This window comes from Pholcus phalangioides, unplaced genomic scaffold (genome assembly GCF_987345545.1).
Source record: "Pholcus phalangioides strain wild (caught in Gottingen) unplaced genomic scaffold, Ppha-v1.0 ptg000015l_1, whole genome shotgun sequence".
Classification (NCBI taxonomy): Eukaryota; Metazoa; Arthropoda; class Arachnida; order Araneae; family Pholcidae; genus Pholcus; species Pholcus phalangioides.
The window spans coordinates 51,482,274-51,503,330 of NW_028301608.1; the positions used below are offsets into that span (position 1 = coordinate 51,482,274).

General features: G+C 36.2%; 1 protein-coding gene across 2 annotated transcripts in view; it reads left to right on the plus strand.

Annotated features, from left to right (window-relative positions):
- The first annotated feature begins 7,424 nt into the window (after positions 1-7,424).
- LOC149076170 (eukaryotic translation initiation factor 4 gamma 3-like) overlaps positions 7,425-21,057 on the plus strand; it is a 45,977-nt gene continuing 32,344 nt past the window's right edge. The window contains exons 1-4 of one of the 2 annotated variants that reach the window (XM_089243716.1): positions 7,425-7,972; positions 11,525-11,616; positions 14,781-15,219; positions 16,737-16,867. In XM_089243716.1, the coding sequence (XP_089099842.1) occupies positions 7,486-7,972; positions 11,525-11,616; positions 14,781-15,219; positions 16,737-16,867 (1,149 nt within the window). In that variant the 5' untranslated portion in view covers positions 7,425-7,485. Of the gene's footprint in view, positions 7,973-10,607; positions 10,624-11,524; positions 11,617-14,780; positions 15,220-16,736; positions 16,868-21,057 lie in introns of those variants that run through there. The other variant, XM_089243717.1, reaches the window with a different exon arrangement.

A 21,057-nucleotide genomic window follows, 5' to 3' on the forward strand; every position in this document is an offset into this window, starting at 1 on the left:
TGCAAATGCGAGCCGATCTCCCCGTTAAAAAGTCTCGCCAAAGAGAGCAACAGTCCTACAACGGTAAATCATTCAACCATAACACTTCACTCATAGTTAGAAAAACTGGGGGCAGATGACAGCACTACACATAACAAGCATTACACAGAAACAAACTTTACGTCAGGTTGCACTACACGTACACGCACATTCCCGCATGTACCGATCCATTGGGGGTTCGTTGGGGGGTTCCGCGGGGGGGGGGCATGTGTGGTGTAGCAGTAGTAGGTAGGGCCTCCAAAAAATGGCTCGGGGATCCATGATGTTCTTAAGTCAGCCACCTCGTTGGGCAATTTGCCTGTTGTGGCGTTGTATTTGTATTTTCTTACGTTTAACTAGCGTAATGTCATCTGAATTTTTTTCTTTCAATGTTTGAGCTGAAAGTTGAAATTCGTTGCAATCTGACGAGATGTGTCCAAAAAACAAATTCAATGAGATTCATTAAGAATTACATGTAAAAGAAAATAATAAATTACAGTGATTTTTGTCCTATTGATGCTTGCTGGTTTTCGGTCAAGAAAGGAGTGGGAATCCTGCGTTTGAAATTGCAAACATTAACTGACTCGTATAAACACCTGCTTGATTGAACTGAGCGTGTGTAGGGGCCGTCAGTTGACCTGCACAGGCGACCTGAAGGGAATGGTTTTTCGATCCGGTATAACTGTACAGTTATGCCTGCGCAGGTATAACTGAGCGTATGTATGGGCCATCAGGTATAACTGCGCAGTTATTTTTTCCCGCTTTCCTATATTCGCCCTACTTTCTTCCCTCTTCTTTTTTACTGATAATGTAATAGAACAATAATAACTGAATAACTTGTTTTGGAGAGGGATTCCATTTAATTAGAAGAAATTTTTCTAATGGCGTAATTTGCACGATATTTTCTTACAATTTCATATCGAACAAAAAAATCGAAATAAAATTTTAGAAATATTTTGACCATTGTTGAAATTCGCAATTTTGTTTCTGAAGTCACTCTTTTCAATAAATTTGCCCGAAATTATGCACCGAAACACACAAACTCTATATTCAAATAATGTGCTATGACTATTAATTGTTTATTAATTATTTAGAGGGGAGGTCTCTAACCAGGGTTCTTGGAGATTTTAGGGGCCCCGTGACATCAGATTATTTTAGTATTCTTTCACATGTACTTCCTTTAGAAATCAAGATTCCTAGAAATCAAGCAGGTGTTTATACGAGTTAGTTAATGTTTGCAATTTCAAACGCAGGATTCCCGCTCCTTTCTTGACCGAAAACCAGCAAGCATCAATAGGACAAAAATCACTGTAATTTATTATTTTCTTTTACATTTCATGAATCTCATTGAATTTGTTTTTTGGAAACATCTCGTCAGATTGCAACGAATTTCAAATTTCAGCTCAAACATTGAAAGAAAAAAATTCAGATGAAATTACACTAGTTAAACGTAAGAAAACAATCGAAAAATTCTTTGACAGAGATATACGACTGATAATATAATTATATCATTGAGTAATACTATTAATATACATACTATGCTTAATAATAAGTCAATTTCTAATTGAGTTGATTTAATCGTAAGAGGTCGCGTGAAAATGCAGTTTTCTTACAAGGAAAAACACTACGTAAGTTACCATAAAAATTTTCAAAGTCAAAAATTTTTTTTTTTAAATCGACGCTATCGCGAGAAAAAAAATGCTATCATACGAGCATGTATCCCCTATCTGTATATTCAGAGGAGAAACGATGCTTGTTTTCGAATATACAGTCGACGCTCGTTATGACAAATTCACGTTATAGCGATCATTCACGTTATAGCGACAAAGGCTGGTAGGGTAAGTCCCAAATGTTTTATGTTTTACTTATATAACGACCGTCCCAATCAGGCCCGACCACAACCCCAAGTCTCCCCCTCGCTACGACCTTGCTCCAAATATAACGTCCATTCTCGATGGGACGAAGGGGTCGTTATATTGGGCGTCGATATAATACCAAAATTTCTCTTTTATTGCCTATACGTATTGTCATAATCACTGTAGATATGGATAGCATTCTTGATAAGCATGAGTAGGCAATAGTGCCTTTTACTTAAGTCATGAAAATCGGTCATTATGAGAGGTTTTAGTAACATCAAAATACATTATTGTACTTATGGTGTAGATTCAACAAACGTCTTCCGTTACAATAGTCTTCCTCAAAGTGCGCGTCGCGGCTCTTCAGCGTCACCCCCTGCCCCTCCCCACCCACATCCTGCCGCAGGGCCACAGAGGCTATTCTCTTTGCCGAGCCGCCACTATAGTGAATTTTTTAACGTGGGAAAAAAGAATGATTGGAATCGTCTCGGGCTCTGAAACCAGAATCCTGATCCCAATCCCATCTTTGTGGGGGTTGGGGGGGAAATGGCTCGAATAATGACAATATTCATTAGTAAAACCAGCCCCCGGGGATGCAGGACCCCAGATGGTGTGGAGATCTGTGACAGTAGGCTTTACCGATCAATTTACATATACATCTAAAAATACATCTGGAATGTACAGCGCACATTCAAAGGGAGAAAAAAACACTTTAGCTCTGATGAAGCAAGTACGAATTTCTGTGTGCAATATTAGTTTCCTTTTCTTTTTGCCCAAGGTCCATATTTGCAAAGGCTTCCTTGGTAAAATGGTCTGAGTTTTAGAAAACTGATGTTTTCCTCTCGTCCCCCCCATCACCCCTTGTGTCCATTCATAGCCTGAATAGTCCTACTTTGGGAAACACCGATTTATATATTCTAGAAACCTTGGATTTCAACACCCCACCAGAGTTTAGTTCAGAGTTCAGTTTAGTTTTCACGACTCGAGGTTTATAATGACGAGTGATCTTCGAAACGGGCAGCGCGAATGTTTGGAGGAATTCATTGAAATGTATAGGAATAAGAAATGCTTGTGGCTGGTGAAAACTAAAGATTACCATAACAAAATTAAGAAGATGATAGTTATGAGAGATTGGTGTGGAAAATGAGAGAAATAGATCCTCTAGCGAACAGAGACAGTGTTGTTAAAAAAATAAACAGTTTGAGAAGCAATTTCCGAAAGGAATTGAAAAAAAAAAAAGCTTTGAGTAGGTATCTTGATCCATTCTGAGAAAATTATGCCAATCTTTTGGTGCAAATCTCAATTCCTGTAATAATTTAACGTGCGAATATTGTTGCCTTTTTTTAACCAATCTTTGTACCAGTTTTTGTCTCTTTTTTTTTTTTTGAGTTAATAACTTTCAGTGCCATAACCAATCCAACTACACCCAAAGCACACATCATCTGTGGAAATCATACTAGAAAATTCCGAACTTTATAGACTATGAAAAAATCCGAACTGATCAAAAGACCGCGAAGACAGAGATCGAAGAATGAAAATATCCCCACAGATTGCCTAGAACCGGTTCCAGAAGCTTCGCCTGCACAGGTATAATCTAAGACGCCTTCATATATTAAGGAGTTCTAGTATAACCAAAGCTGCATTAAGAGTCAAGCGGCTTTGGGTATAACTCAAATAAGTATAAGGAGAAACTTTCAGACTGATGGGCGTAGCACTCAGGCAGTTGTAACAGGCAGCTACCCATTTTTGACACCTGCAAAGAAAAAAAAATTGTACATGAGAAATCTATTTTTCATTAAGGAAAGTAAAAATAAATAAATCAACGAAACTGAAAACTTTTGATTACAACAGTAGGTATGAAAAAAATCATGATTTTTTTTTTTCAAACTATTATTTTGATTTGAATTAATTATTTTGTGAACTAAAAATCAACTGATTGTTTACCAAGATGATCTTGATATTTATTGAGAACTTTTATTTCCTCATCTCATTTTTCAAATTTAACTAATTAGATTTTCTTATATTATTCTCTATATATATTTAACATATCTTCTATATTTCTTTCAATTGAGAAGTTTCTGACTATCACATTCCCATATCTCCTGAAGCCAGAATCACGAATGTCCAAAATTCACCCTCTTTTTGTTATCAGAAAGATAAGTTATTTTGCTTCCTAATCACATTCATATTTCAGGCAAAACAGAAATGCAAATGTGTATACTATCGAAACACGCCACAAAAAGCATTTTAGGAAAATAAATTCTGTGGAGTAACACGAGCAGAGTGAACATTCAAATGTCATTTACCTTTTTTATCCATGCTTTGACGACAAAATTTTGCATACCATTAGGTCATTTTTACTTAAACTATTCAACACTAAATTCAGTCTACTCTGCAGAACAGTACAAGAGTAATGTGTCATTCCTTGATAGCATTTTTATGTAAGCAAGAATTTTTTTTTGAAAATTTTTTTCAGAGAAATGTAGCTTGGGTGACTAGTATTATTGCCATAGCAATTTATAGTTAACATATTTCATTAAAAAAGTTTTAGAGTTTCATAAAAATAAATGTTAATTTTAAACAATTCCAGAGAATAACTCACTTCACAAATGTGAACAATTTTTTTATAATCTGAATCGGTTATTTTCCTCTTTGATCAGACGAAAGGATTAGGAGTTAGGACACCACAGAATTTATATCAATACATCTATCAACATGAACAAAAAATTTATGTGGTCTACATATCTTTGTGATTCAGGGGCTTGACTGACAAACTATAACTATACCTATATACTCACATGAATGAAATTACCATTTTTTGAAATTAAAAAATTTCAATAAGTACCATAGTATTTTTTTAAATTTGTGTAGAAAAGAATTTCAATTTTTTATGCCTTTCCAAGCAAAACTTTTGGAAAATTTATCTTTTCTTTAGAAAAATTATCCTGTTCCAGATCTGGAACATTTTTTTCTCTGTCACATTATATATATATATATATACACATGAGCTTTCCCAGTATCATTATCACCAATTATTTTATTTAAATTAACATTAACTAGAGAGTTTATTAATTGCAAATTTACATTAATTACAAGTAAAAACGTGCTGCTCTGACATGTCTACCCCCTCAACGTCCGTGAAAATGAATTGAAATATTACAATTGTATATATGTCTATCTATATCTATCTTCAAAGCACATTATTATTACCCCTACGCCCTACCAATGTCAGGCTCTTTCCCCTTCAGTGAAATTTCGCGCAATTTTGACTGACAATAGCCCTGATAAATCAATTCTTTTATCATGTCGTAGAAAATAATATAAAATGAATGAAATTTTTCACTTACCTGTTGCTGTCTTTCGGAAATTTATACATGTGAACACCAGTCTTCGAGTTCATTTTGCAACCATCAAATCTGCAATAAAACTTCGGATACGCGGACATATTTAATAAATATAGCTACAAGGTGTGTAGAGAATTTTAGTTGGCCCTTAGAAGGACCTTTTTTTGAATTTTAAAGATTAAACTTCGCCGAAAAAAATCAAGAGCAATAGCTAACCAACCTAACCAAGCGTCTTCACGTAAGTAAAGTAAACAAAATGGCGTTGAGTGGATAAAAGACGATTCCTTCCCGACGCAAGCAGCCAATCACAGGCCAGCAGCAGGAGTTTGTCCTTCCTGAACATAGAGGGCGCTGATGTCATGTTTGGATTCCGGTTTTTCCGTAGGACTGTTCACGCTTACTCTTAATGCAGCTTTGGGTATAACTGAATGGTGTGGATGCATCGAACCGTTCAGTTATGCCTGCACAGTTATACCTGTATAGGCAAGATTTTCGGCGAACAATACTGTTTACATATTTACAGAGTTATTTTTATTATATTTTTTTTGCAGCCGTCTCCAAAAGCAACTCGACATATTCACTTTCTTCACAAGTTTCACTCTTTCATAGATCCAGATTTTTCTTGTCGAAATTTTCATTTCACGTTCAAGAGAAGGTGGGGGGCTTTCCTTTTTTTCAGAAATTAAGAACAGCTGATTCTACGTAGCCAGCTAGCATACAAGATACCACAGCCAAAGGAAATTCTACTGGAAATTAAAAAAATGAACTGATATATTGCACATGTTTCTCGCCAGCAGACGAGTTGCAAATGCTTCAAATGCAGTGCTTATGGATTATTGTGGCTCATTGCGTATTATGGTGCTTTGTTTAGTGCGATGCATGAGGTATGCTGCATTGCTTATTGTGGTGCACTGTAAATATTGGCAAATTGCGCATTGTTATGCATTACGTATTTTAGTGAATCACGTGCCATATTGCTTATTCTAATGCAGTGCTTATGGTGTATTGTGGTTGATTGCATATTGTGGTGCATTGCTTATTGTGCTGCATTGCCTACGGTGGTGGTGTATTTGTTATTGTGCTGTATTGCCTACGGAGGTGGTGTATTTGTTATTTTACTGTATTGCCGATGGGGGTAAATTACGCATTGTGTCGTTTTGCTTATTGTGGTGTATTACGTATTGTGCTCAATGTGGTGCACTGAATATAGTGGTGCATTTCTTATGGTGGTGCACTAATTTTTGTGCTGTATTGCCTATGGTGGCGCATTGCTTATTATGCTGCATAGCCGATGATGGTGCAATAAGCACTGTGCTGTATTGCCGATGGTGGTGCAATAAGCACTGTCCTGCATTGCCGATGAAGGTGCATTAAGTATTGTGCTGTATTGCTAAATGTGGTTCCCTGATATAGTGGTGCATTGTTTTTTGTAGTGCCCTTAATATAAGGCTGCACTACTTATTGTGCTGCATTGCCTAAAATGATGTATTGCTTATTGCACCGAATCGCCGATGGCGTGGCATTGCGTATTATGCTGTATTGCTTATTGTGGTGCATTGCGTATTATGCTGTATTGCTTATTGTGGTGCATTGCGTATTATGTTGTATTGATTATTGTGGTGCATTGCGTATTATGTTGTATTGCTTATTGTGGTGCATTGCGTATTATGCTGTATTGCTTATTGTGGTGCATTGCGTATTATGTTGTATTGCTTATTGTGGTGCATTGCGTATTATGCTGTATTGCTTATTGTGGGGCATTGCATATTGCAGCGCATCGCGTGATATATTGCTTACTGTAATACAGTACTTTTTGCGTATATTATGGTGCTTCGCTTATTGCGATACATCGCGTATTGTGGTGCATTACGTTTTATGCTGTATTGCGGGACATTGTAAATAGTGGTACATTGCGTATTGTAATGCATCACATGCTGTATTGCTTATTCTAATGCATTGCTTATGTGATGCATCGCATGCTGTATTGCTTATTCTAATGCATTGCTTATGTGATGCATCGCATGCTGTATTGCTTATTCTAATGCATTGCTTATGTGATGCATCGCATGCTGTATTGCTTATTCTAATGCATTGCTTATGTGATGCATCGCGTATTGTACTGTATTGTGCATATATTTATGTGTATTGTAACCAACGTTTCATGAAACGTTGGTTCATGAAAAATGTGCTAATACGCACGTGTATCCAGCACCATAGAGATCTGCGGCAATCACGTGGATACACAACACCAAGACGGTACGATAGAGATGTCAATCCACGGAAATCGTGTGGATATACCAGCATCCGGTGCGCTAAAGGTATCGATCCATGGGAATCACATAAATAATGCTACGGGCAACACGATAAAGTTTTCGATTCATGGGAATCATATCAATACAGAAGCTGCAGCTAGCATGTTAAAGATGTCAATACATGGGAACCATGTGAATATGCCAGGAGTCGATGTACATTCACACACCATGGACGAATCATCAAATACATCCGAAGAGGAGACAGTACTTAGTAAAAAGGAACTATCTCAAACGAAAGAAAAATGCAACAACCTGAACAATGTTACTAGTAAGTTTGCTAATTTACAGCCTGATATCGATCCTAAATCAACGAGCATAAGTAATAGGAAGACATGTGAAAATTCCGCGGTCAGTGAAAAGATGTTGGAAGACTTCGAACAAGCCACGTCATCGAATACATCTATTAAACTCGGAACGTCTCTTGAAATCACATCTACCACTGGTAAGTTTTGCAAACTTTTATTCAAATTTATTTCATTTTTTTGTCAAAATATTTTTTTTGAAATTTAGTGGAATCCCACTGCGACGAACTTCAAAAGATCGGATATTCGATTCACTATATCCGAAGGTTAGATGTATTTGGATTACAAAGAAAACGTGAATCGCTTATCCCTGAAATCGTTCAGAAAATACACTGAAGAGCCAAAAAAACTGGTTCACCTGCCTAATATCGTGTAGGGCCCCCGCGAGCCCGCAGAAGTGTCGTAACACGACGTGGCATGGACTCGACTAATGTCTGAAGTAGTGCTGGAGGTAATTGACACCATGAATCCTGCAGGGCTGTCCATAAATCCGTAGGAGTAAGAGGGGGTGGAGCTCTCTTCTGAACAGCACGTTGCAAGGCATCCCAGATATGTTCAATAATGTTCATGTCTGGGGATTAGGTGGCCAGCGGAAGTGTCTAAAGTCAGAAGAGTGTTCCTGGAGCCACTTTGTAGCAATTCTGGACGTGTGGGGTGTCGCATTGTCCTGCTGAAATTGCCCAAGTCCGTCGGAATGCACAATGGACATGAATGGGTGCAGGTGATCAGACAGGATGCTTACGTACCTGTCAGAGTCGTATCTAGACGTATCAGGGGTCCCATATCACGCCAACTGCTCACGCCCCATACCATCACAGAGCCTCCACCAGCTTGAACAGTCCCCTGTTGACATGTAGGGTTCATGGATTCATGAGGTTGTCTCCATACCCGTACACGTCCATCAGCTCGAAGCAATTGGAACCGAGACTCGTCAGACCAGGCAACGTGCTTCCAGTCCTCAACAGTCCAATGTCGGTTTTGTCGGACCCAAGCGAGGCGTAAAGCTTTGTGTCGTGCAGTCATCAAGGGTACACGAGTGGGCCTTCGGCTCCGAAAGCCCATATCGATGATGTTTCGTTGAATGGTTCGTACGCTGACACTTGTTGATGGCCCAGCATTGAAATCTGCAGCAATTTGCGGAAGGGTTGCACGTCTGTCACGTTTAATGATTCTCGTCAGTCCCGTTCTTGCATGATCTTTTTCCGGCCGCAGCGATGTCGTAGATTTAATTTTATACCGGATTCCCGATATTCACGGTACACTCGTGAAATGGTCGTACGTGAAAATCCAAATTCCATCGCTACCTCGGAGATGCTATGTCCCATCTCTCGTGCGCCGACTATAACATCACGTTCAAACTCACTTAAATCTCGATAACCTGCCATTGTAGCACAGTGTTGATCTAACAACTGCGCCAGACACTTGTTATGTTATATAGGCGTTGCCGACCGGTTTTTAGTGTATTTCGGCCGCCCCCCCCCCCAAATGACGGGCCTGGTCAAAGGTGGAGTCAACTGATCTAATGTATATATGAATTGACATCATTGTCCCCCCCCCCCCCAGACTTCCAAGTCAATTCCGCCTACCAGACGATCGTTTGCGTCTTCAACGGAAAATATACATATAAGGTACGTGAATGAAATGATTAAAAAAAGCTTGTGTGTGTGTGTTTTCGCAAAAATTTCGGGGGAACGGATGGTAGTTTTAGCCTTTCTGTGTCTTACCATCATCAGAAACATTTTTGTTTGTCTGGAACAATGTGGGGAAGGGGAGGGGGGTTCCCCCTTGAGAACGAACTGTTCCTTATATTTTGTCCTTTTCGTTCTAATTTTACCTGTATAATTTCCATTTATGTGCATACAGCTGCTTTAGGCACTATACTCTGGCTTTGAAAATTTCATTTCGTACATTTTTGCTTTTAATTCCAGTATCTCTTTTTTACCATACTGATTTTTCACAAAATCATCTTCAGTTTATTTTTAAATTCTTGTAAACATATAAAAAAAATACCGACAAGCCTCTTTCTAGGAGGCTTTGTGTGTGTCCGGTCCTTCAATGTTCAATGTTGTTGGCATCTTTTCTGAATTGTCGTTGTTAATACAGTCGACAGCCTCCTAGATACTACTTCTAGGAGGCTTTGGCACATACCGCTTCAGCTTCACATCTAGTGAATGTTATGCCTATCTAAAGCCCGGTTTTCCTAGGAGTAGAGTTTCTGCCCCGAGAGCAACGCGAAAACGCTGATTGGTCAGAAAACTTGAATTTCAGCTTTTTAACCAATCAGCGTTTTCCCGCTGCACACGGTGCAGAAATTTTACTCTTAGGAAAACCCGGTTTTAGGCTGAACACATAGTGGGACGGAGAAATATGCCGACAGAAGCATAGATTTGGCAGCGACTGATGATATAATGATACCTCAGTATTCAACGATAGCCCCCTGCCCCCCTCCCTCGACAACGATATTTTTTTCTTCGTGCGTAGAGTATCGTTATATCGAGGTTTCACTGAATTGCCCTTAACCGTGGTGGCGCTGCTATACAGCAGCGATTAGGAGTGCTAACAGATTGACGAGTTTTTCCTGACGTTATCACAGTGAATAGAGTGAACATCTTTTCGAATGCAGTGGCTGTCGAGCCTTTCTCTGGTGGGTAAAAATCCAAAACAAGTAGTCTAATTATGTGAATAGTAGTGAAAGTTCAGTCATTGTTGGTGCACCAAATGTTGAAGACGGGATAAGCAAATTTTGATAAATTCTCCCGCTAAGCAGAGGATAAGGAATTTTACTTGAAATGTAATGTGTATTTTTTTGTATACGAACTCCGAAAAAAGTGCGTCCCATATTTAGATTTTCGAAATGTCGTAACCCGACGTATGGATACTGATAAATATATATACTGGGTGCATAGCAAACAAGTATTATGGCATTTTACTGACGAATCGTTGATCGTAGAGGTATACTTCCAATTGGAAAAAAGTTTTCAGATAACGTGTAGTACTCGGGTATGTCATTCATGTTCCAGTAGTTTTGTATAGTTATTGAAATGAAAAAGTTAACTTTTCTCATAAGTTCCCGTGTGCCCAAAAACCTAAATATAAAGTTGTTGATGCCAATAAAGAAATTCCACGTTTTTAAGTGCAATATTCACTGAGATATTCGAATTCAAAAAACAGGAAATTTTGCTAAAACGGTAATTTAAGGTAAAACGGGTTTTCTGCATTTAGAGCTGTTTCCCCCCCCCCCCAACTTTCCTCAGAAAGTTTTCGAATTATATACAGGGTGGTAACTATCGACCGCCCAATAATTACACACGTTATTCCTTGTGAAAAACTGGTATAGAAAAATGTTTTACGATCGGACAAATATTAAGTGACTTATAAGCTTTTAAAATTTTGTGACGTGCCATTTTTCTAACGGTCAGTTATATGCCAAACACCGAACCAAAATGCATTTCTCCGCCAGCAGCGGGTTGTCACTTCGTTGAAATTAACTGAAATATTCAGTAGCCAAGTTCGGCCTTTTTTCTTCACGATTGGCGTTTTTACTCTCAATGCAGTGTGATAGTATAACCTTGTTGTTACGTGTAATTACGTATTAGTTTCATCCACTATATTGGCAAATGCTCTATGTATCCAGAATTTATATATTTTAAGTATTATTTTAAAATAAAGCTGTATTTTATCTTGTTTTAAAGGAAAAAAGGGCAAAAGTAAGAAAAAGAAGGAAATCAATAAGAAGGGCGAAAGCAAAGAAGGGAGTGAAATGGCAGCATTTTATATTGGAGTGGTGAGTTGCTCGATGATTAATTTGTTTCTTTTTCTGTTCCTAGTTTATGTTGTATTAGTATGGATATACAAATACAATACCACAACCGGCAAAATGCCCAACCAGGTGGCTGACTGAGGATATCTGAGGATTCATTTAATATATATGTTCAGGCTTTTACAAGTGCTATGTTCATAAAATTTTCGAAATTTATGTCAATGTCAGCATGTCTACCAAGATGGAAAAAGGTCATAAAGTCTCAAAAAAATTGAAGGAAAAAATTTCTTAACGGGTTTTTGTCTGAAAAAAATATGCTTGGTTCCTGAAAAATTTGCCTTATAGTTTCGGTTTTATTTGTCAAGTCCTGTAATATGTGGTAAGACTACTTCAGTGAAATCCTGACTGTGGTATGTAGAGCCATTGCGATAATCTTATGTTGCAGGACTCAAGTTGTCATCCCAGGGAAGATATACATTTTGACTTCTCTTTGTTTCCTCGTTTTCAGGAAAACTGAAATGTTCAGATTTTCAAGATATTTGTAATCTTGTTTGTATCATTTAATAAACTACTTTGATATGTGTGGGAAAATTCGCATGATACATCTTATTGGTGCAATAATTGTGATTGTTGAGTAATATTATCGCAAAGACTGGACTGAGTGTTGAAATAAAATTGCAAAAGTACTCTGATAGATTTTTAAGTGTTTCCTGCAGTTTGTAGATTCCTTTCTTGAAGGCAAGTAGTATAAAAGCAATTGAGAAGATTTTTTTTTTCACGGGTAAAACCTAGAGATGTAAAATTCTTGAGAATAATCTTTTAGGAGAACATTCTCCTGTTATTTATAATATAGTTACATATAATATCCTTGAGAATATTCTCTGGAAGGATTACTTTCATAAATTACTGGGGAAATATTCTTATAGAAAATAATAATTATTCTTAAGTTATTAATAAGTCTTTTCAGAGAATATTCTTCAGTTACCAAAATCTTTCCAGAGGGTATTATCAAGAATATATGTAATAACACACACACACACGTGTATTATAATAAATCTAGATAAATAACTTGAGAATAATTATTTTTGATAAGAATATTCTCTAGTAATTTAAAATAGTCCTTTGAGAGAATATTCTGTCCCTGTCTCTTCCCGTTAAGAAGATGGAAATATTGAAGTTTGTAGACCACAATATTAAAGTTTGAAAGCAAGAAAAGTAAACCAACAGGGCTGAATTGCACAACTTTTAAAGAAATGTGAGTGATACAGAATATTTAAGTGTATGTGCATTGAAGAAAACAACAGTTTATCTTAGAATGAAGGTGATTAAATAAGAATTTTTTTTTTTAGCTTTCTTTATCAATCAACTTTGGTTTAATTTCTTTTGTTGTGAACTTATTTCTGAAAATTTGTCTAATTTTAAAATAATTTTTAGTGTTTTAATCTAAAGGTTTCTAAAATCTTTATAACTAAACTTTTAAAACCTCTCATCATGACCTGGAGAATGTTCTCGAACTAAAAGTTGTGATTGGGGGTGATAAAACAAAACAATTTTTGGTATAAAATGTTTCAGGCAATGAAAACTGATTTATATTTCACAATATAAACAAAATTAGTAAAACAATTTAAATTATTTAAAAGAAAAATGAATATTTTTGATTATGCTCAAATTTTTACATCCAGGAGAATATTCTCAGAATATTCCAGTTCTCCGAGAATATTCTCACCTCATCTCTGGTAAAACCACTATATAACCAAAATTAGGTTTTGAGAAGAATAATCCTGAATGCTTAGAGTAAAATGGATTTTCCTCAGTATACTGAAACTTTATTGTCTTTTTCTTACTGCTTTAAAGTCGTTCTGCCCAAAAAATGAATGCATGGGAGGGAGAATATTTCTGCTTAAATGCTAGAAGATGGCACCACTATCTCAGTATTAAAAAAAATTGTGAGTAGTTTTATCCCTGGACCCTTCAATTGTATATGTTGAGATATTTACTGTAATGTTTTCTTAACCGCTGACCTCCTCTGTAGTTCTTTTGTGGCTGCGCTGCTGTAGCAGCGAGTGAAAGAAGTTACAATGTTTTCCCGCCAGTATAGTGAATAGCTTGTGAGTTGCTGTAGCATGATTGTGTTTTCCGTGCGATCATGTTAATCTGCTTTAAAATTAATTAGTTATATCGTTGTTTAATTGATGAGTAGTTCATGCTTTGAAACGACATCTCTGCTCAACAGTACAGTAAAACTTCGATTAACTGTCACCGTCCGGCCCAGGGCCGTGATGGATAACCGTACATGATTTCATTGGTCGTGGGATGAAAATTAAAATGGTGTAATTTATGTTGTCTATTCTAAAATTCTTTGACGGTCATGGCATCAACAGATGAAAGCAAGCCTTTGGTCAAAAGCTTTTCTGTAACGTCGCTTAATATTTTCAATTATGCCCTGGTGGATAAGTGGAGTTATATTCGCTGGGAGAAAGAGCGTGTTGTTTTGCCATAGTCACTTGAGTTCACAAGAGGGGTGTTCTTGGGGCATTGTCCATTAACAGCAATGTGCTTCCCGCTGCAATCGTTTTTTGGCCATATGAGCTTTAACTTGAGGCACAAAAACAATGTGGAAACATTCTGAAAAGATTGTTTGGTCCATCCAAGCACTTTTTGGGCATAATAGTTCACAGGCAATGCATTCATATTTCAATTTTTGAAAGCACTTGATTTTTTGGATTTAGCAATTACAAGCACAGGAGTAATCTATGATTGCCGGTGGCATTTGCAGACTGTAGCAGTGGTCCGACCTATCTGGACCTTCAAACCTGGGGCTGTTTTTTCTGGTTTTTTTAAAGGCGATGACAGATAACAGAAACTCACGATTAAACAAGTGACGGTTAATTGAAGTTTTACTCTATCTTTTATTCAGCACTGTCTTGATTTATTGCTAATCTCTATAAATACATGTAATGCTGCTATACTTGTTGGGCTAGGTATTGGGTTGGGTTAGATAAAGATTTTCTTCAATCGGGTAGAAATAAAATTATTTTTTAGCTGTTTGTGTATGATTATCAGTAACAGATTATGGTTTGTGAAGGTGAATTTCATACTCTATTCGTGTTGGTCTCTGAAAAAGTAATTTTTTTCCTCTCTAAAGTCTTGTGTGAGTTATATCCAATTAATTTTTTTTTTCCCATCAGGACACAAATTCCACTCCAATCTCGTCTCAATCACCTACTGGATTAGCTCAACAGGGTATAACTCCAGTTTCCATGCAAGCAGTATCTTTAGTTACACAAGACAAAACGGAACCCGAAGATGTACGGTCATCCACTTCATCACCTCAGCTAAAATCTCCAGAAACGACAGTGGTTGCTCCCTCTTGTAATAATATTGACAACAGTGGAATTGCTAGCATCACTGATAAACTATTACCTGACTCATCTGATATTTTGGAAGAAGATGGAATAGTTACTGCAAGGAACAGAGACGAAAATGAAAACATAAAAACTGCTACAATCGTAGAGAATGACAAAATCAACGAAACAGATAAAGAAGATAAGTTGGAGGAAGAAAGAATAGAATCCGTCCTGCAACAAGAAACTTCCAAAACAGCACTGAAGTTTACTTATAAAGAAGGTAAGTTTTATAGTGATTTGTTCACACAAATAATTTATGTGTGAAAAGCAGAGAAGAGTTGAAGACGAGACAGTATTTTTGTAAAAATCAAGGAAGTTCATCACTTAATCTATTACAAAGCTGAGATTATTAAAAAAAAGATTTGGGTTATAGATGCACATTTGTTTTCCACTCGCTGCATGCTTTATAATCCTCATCACTTATTTTTTTAAAACCCCAATTTGATCATCTTGTTTGTGTTACCATAAAATTAAAATTTTGTCGGTTCAGGCATTTTATGATAATCATTGATTTACTGTCGTATATTTGCATATGTAAATGGCTGATGATCTTTTTATGCCGATAATTAAACATACACTTATATTTTTGTATTTTTAATCCATCATGGATTTTTTTTTTAAAGTAAGAAATACACTAGAATCTCTTACTGATGGGACCAGAAAAAATTTAGAGATACTCTTTGAGCAATAGTTTATACTCAACGAAGGAAAAAAATACAAACAAAATGTGGCAGAAATTTTAAGGAAAGAAATACTATATTTTACTTTCATACTCAAAAATGACATCTGTGACTTTAGTAAATCTACAGCTCTTTTAAAATCATGGTTTGACTGACTGATTATTTCCCTGTGTAATACACCAACTAGTATTGTTGATTTTGTCCATCAATCATTACAATGAAATAGGTTCTAAACTCTCACTACTCTCTTGATGTTTCCATACGTTTTGGATGTTTCTGATTGTTGGTGAAATGGTACTGGAAGGAATTCTTAACTTTTACTGTGACTTCACTTTGCTTCATGGTAGAAGTTATTTCTTAAAAACAGTTGAATATCAATTTTTTTTTTCATCAGAAACCACAAGTTTCTGAGTTTACCTCAGCATAATATCCAGAAAATATGGGTTTTTTTTTCACTTAAGTTTCTGTTTTTCAGTCATTTCTTTGGTATCTCTCAACTTCTAACAGACAAATTGCATTTTCTCATGATTACAATAAATAAGGGGCCCTGATTTAGTTTTTGTCTTCAGATAGAATCACAATTTTTTTACCTGTATCCCCAATCATTTAATTTGATGTTAATTATTCCCTTTGTTATACATATATATGTTACTCACATATCCCTTCTATTATATAAGTATTGCATACCTATGAACAACGTGTCATCGTGGTGTCAATCTATCACGATGTTTCCAGTTTCTTTCACTTCCAAAAAAAAATTTTTTTGGATGAACAGGAATTACAATTTGATGTACAGAGATTTCAAAGAAAATGCTTTGGGTCACGGTAGAAAATACGGTTAATTGGTATGGTTTTTAATAAGTTACAGTTAATAAGTTTTTTTCCCTTGGACAGTTTTCTCAGGGAAGTTCTGCTGTAATACAATAAAGTGCTAGACTTCTGTTATTAACAAAGTGCAATTGTATTTCGTAAAGATATTGAGACATCAGTGTTGCAAATTTTGTTTTAAAGCTTCCTAATTATTGCAGTTCTAAGACTTTATTGTGACGCATTTCAGGTCAGTGGAGTCCGATCAATCCAGAAGGGAAAAAACTCTATGATAGGGATTTTCTCTTGCAACTTCAAGCACAACCAATGTCTCTCAAAAAGCCTACTAACCTGCCTAAACTTGATATCATTAGAAACAAGGTATGACTTTTTTTTAGAAATATTTTCAGTATACTTATTGCACATGAATGGTGACAAAACTATGTTCACAGATCTATCTTCATATAAGAAAACATTTTTGAGAAAGTCATTGAAAGTCATATATTTCATATTACCTTCAAATTAATATATTGTTAAGCTATATTGAAAGTGAATTTCTAACATCAAATAACCGTACGAAGTATTCCCCCCTTAAATTTCATTTTTTGATATTTGATTCACCACATTAGAGTAGAAAACTAAGAGGACATGTACTAATGTACAGATGGTCATAAAATAACTTTGCTGATATAACAAGCCTGTAGTGGCCCAAAAATGAATGAATGTAAATGAAATTTGGAATATAGGGGGTTTCTCAGAGTATGCACTCAAGAATTAGAAGAGAACCAAAACCTAGCTCTTGCAATTACAACAAAATTTCAAAAAGTTTCACTTTTATGCATTACTGCAACGTGCTCAACTCAGTAAAAAACCATAAACAGCATTGGAACCACAGAGTTAGAATCTTTAGTCTATGATTGGAACAGTACCTGCTGATGAACACGAGTGCTAGATGCAGACAAAGAAACATGTGGAAATAACCAAGCAGATAATATGGTGGGGGAAGTCCTCCAAGGGGTAAACGAACCAATCTATATGTATAAAATTGATTTTCTGTCTGTCTGTGTGTGTGTATGTTCTCTATACAAATCTACAATTTTAGACCGATCGTCGCCAAATTTTGCATATATACCAAATGGGACCCGACTTGAACGATAGGCTACTTTAAAATTTTGTCAGAGCAGGGCAAATGCCCCAAATGGGCAAAGAATTGTCGCGCAACAACGGTTTTTGGGCCTCAACAATCACTTTCCGAACGTTTACTTTGGTTACCGTGGTTCCCTAGCAATGCGTTTCAGACGTGTTTTATGCCTTTATAATGGTTGGCCACATTTTCAATACTCTCAGTAATGAGGCTTTTTCGATAGACATCATAATCATCATCAGCATCGCTTTGAGGGTCAAGAAAAGGGTAATCCTCATAGAAATCAGTGTTAAAATTGCCGATTTTACTGTAGAAATGCAGAAATTCGGAGGGTTTTCCGCCACACATCAATAATTTTAAAAAATTTTATTGAATTCTAGATTTTTGAAATATTGAGTTCGCTTAGAGATATACGAAGCCCAGGAGATGAAATATGAAGTAATTAGCCAGACCTACTTTTGAGTTGAGATCCATGCAATAACATTGATTTCAACTTTTTATTTACATCTTCTCAAGTATGAAAATTAATCTCTCCTTATTGTCTAACTGCATAAATTCATATAGTTTAGATAGTTTTAAAATTAATTACGGGCTCATGAAGTACATCAAAGAAATTCCACAGTTTTAATATTTTTTGAAGCAGAAACCGGCATTTTCATTTTAATTCATTGATTTTTTTGGCCAATAAGGGCTCATATATTGGAAGTGTTATGACACCATGTACTTGAAAGTACCACTGAAACACGTCATTACATATGATTGTTGAGAGATCCCACTCTTCTTTTTTTTAAATAACTAACATTTTGTTCCAGAATTATATGTTAACAAAGAAAACTGAGTTTGTCATGAATAAACAATTATTTTCATGGCTTAACAAATCAATGAGGTAAATATAATGAAATTCCTCTTTTGCGGACACTGGTAAAAATATTTTGGTAAAAGAAGTGACACCATTATGATAAGATTGGGAAATTATTTTGCTGTAAAAAGAGGGGTGACCATTAAGAGGTGTTTTGCTGTTATAAAGGTGTTTATCTACACCCTTGTTGGTATTTTTAAATCCCAATGGCTCAATTATTTTTATCATAAAACAAAAACAAGTATTTAACGCTGGGAAAATCTCAAAAAAATTTAGGTTCCAGAACGATTTTTTAGGTACCAAAAAAATTTTACCTAAAAAAAAATTTCCCAAAATAATGTTTCTTTTGACTTTTTAAAGGCATAGTTGCCATTTCATATGTTGGCAGATATGCTGCTATGAATTCCACACATTTTGTGTTGCTCTCAGCCTGCAATTTAGTAACTGTATAAAGAATTTTTTTAGGTGCCAATACCAATTTCTTTTTTTACTCTCATTGTATGTAAATCAAATGTTTGGCACCTGGGATTTGTCCAGCCCTGGTTTTACGCACATATTCTAAGGAATGTTGGATTATACAACATCACCAAATTGTGTGAAATTGAACTTCATGTCATGATTTTGAAATAATTACTAGTATTTCTATATCCAGTTCTGGTTTACATTGATAGCCTGGCTTTCATGCTGATATCTAATAGGTTATAGGAGTACAATGAATTACTTCATAAAGCTGCAATGCATTTGAAAATATTTTGTTTCTTCCAATCTTCATAAAATAAGGATAGTGAAACAATGATACTCTAGGGAATCATTGTAGAAAGATTACCGTTATATCAAGCAAATACAAATACAACGCCACAACAGGCAAATTGCCCAACGAGGTGGCTGCATCATGGATCCCCGAGCCCCTACCTACTACTGCTACACCACAACCCCCCCCCCCGCGGAACCCCCCAACGAATCGGTACATGCGGAAATGTGCGTGTACGTGTAGTGCAACCTGACGTAAAGTTTTTTTTTGTTTTCTGTGTAATGCTTGTTATGTGTAGTGCTGTCATCTGCCCCCAGTTTTACTAACTATGAGTGAAGTGTTATGGTTGAATAATTTACCGTTGTAGGACTGTTGCTCTCTGTGGCGAGACTTTTTAACGGGGAGATCGGCTCGCATTTGCGCCTTGAAGTTGGGAACCACAGAAAACCAACTTCAGCCGACCACCACTGTAGGGTTCGAACCCGGATCCTCGCATCACGAGTCCGGCGCTATAACCACTCGACCACCACAGCAGCAACAATTCAACATGAATATAATAGACATTTTCCAAAAAGACTTGAAACATAATTTTGAATGATTTGTTGTTATATTGAGCATCATTGTAGGTAGGTTTCACTATAATTAGAAAGAGCTTGTAATTTCGTTGGCATAATTGTTTTCACACACAGTTTGGAGGAAAAAGTGTCAGTGAACGAGTTCCTATATTTTAATCAACTGACAATTTCATTCTACCTACATAATTATGTGTTAGTAGCCTCAGGAACTATATTTAGTCTTTTGAAAGATTGGTTAATGGCATCAGTTTATCATGAGCACAGTAACCCAGGTCGATGAGATATTTGCCTGAAGTACCAAAGGATGTTTAGAGGTGTCACGAGTTAGATACCCGGTTCGTCCTTGCCAGAAAACTTCCCTGACACAGGGCTATAACAGAAACTGCGACATGACCACAGAAAAATTGCTAAGGAGGAGCAGGAAAAAACTGCAGGGAGTCCCCATCGAGGGGTTAGTGCACGCACCAACCTCTCGATGAGTATAAAAAACAAGCATGCCGTTCAGAATCAGCAGTAAATTGTAGGCCTCGTCTAATTAGCCCTTATGTGCATAAAATGACCGTGGTGCGAAAAAATGATCAAATGATCAGTTTATCACATGGATTCTCACAATTTAGTAGAGAAAAGTTTTTTAAAATAAAAATGCACAGCTGGGTGAAAATCTTTTTTTAAAAAAAGTTAAAGTATTTCTACATTTTATTTTTAATGACCTTTGTTCATGAATGATTTTCCATTCCCATTAAAAAAAAAAAAAAAGGTAAAGTGAACTTAAAAACAAGTTGTTAAAGAAAAGAATTTAGTTTCTAAGCTACAGAGCCATGGTTTCATAGAGCCATTCCATTGTTTAGATCAGTAGTTCTTAACCGGGGATGCAGGAGAGCATTTCTGGGGGTGCGAGATGGAAAAAAAATTACACATTGGGTATTTAAAAAAACTGAAATAAAAATTGAATTTTCCAATCCTTAAAAAAATATGATCATACCAATATTTTGGCACCTAAGAATCTTGGCTTTCACCTGCAGAAATATATCACGTAAGACTTGTTTCATAAAAGTTTTTTTTTACGATTAGCGATCATACTTATTTTATTTTAGTGGAGACAAAGTGCTGTTATTTACCTACACTACAAAATTCTAACTCAGAAACTTTAGAAATGTCTATACTCTGTAGCAGTGTTTCCCAAAGTGGGCAATATCTCCCCTGTGGTGGGTGATAGAAAAGCCCAAGGAGGCGATAGAAGCT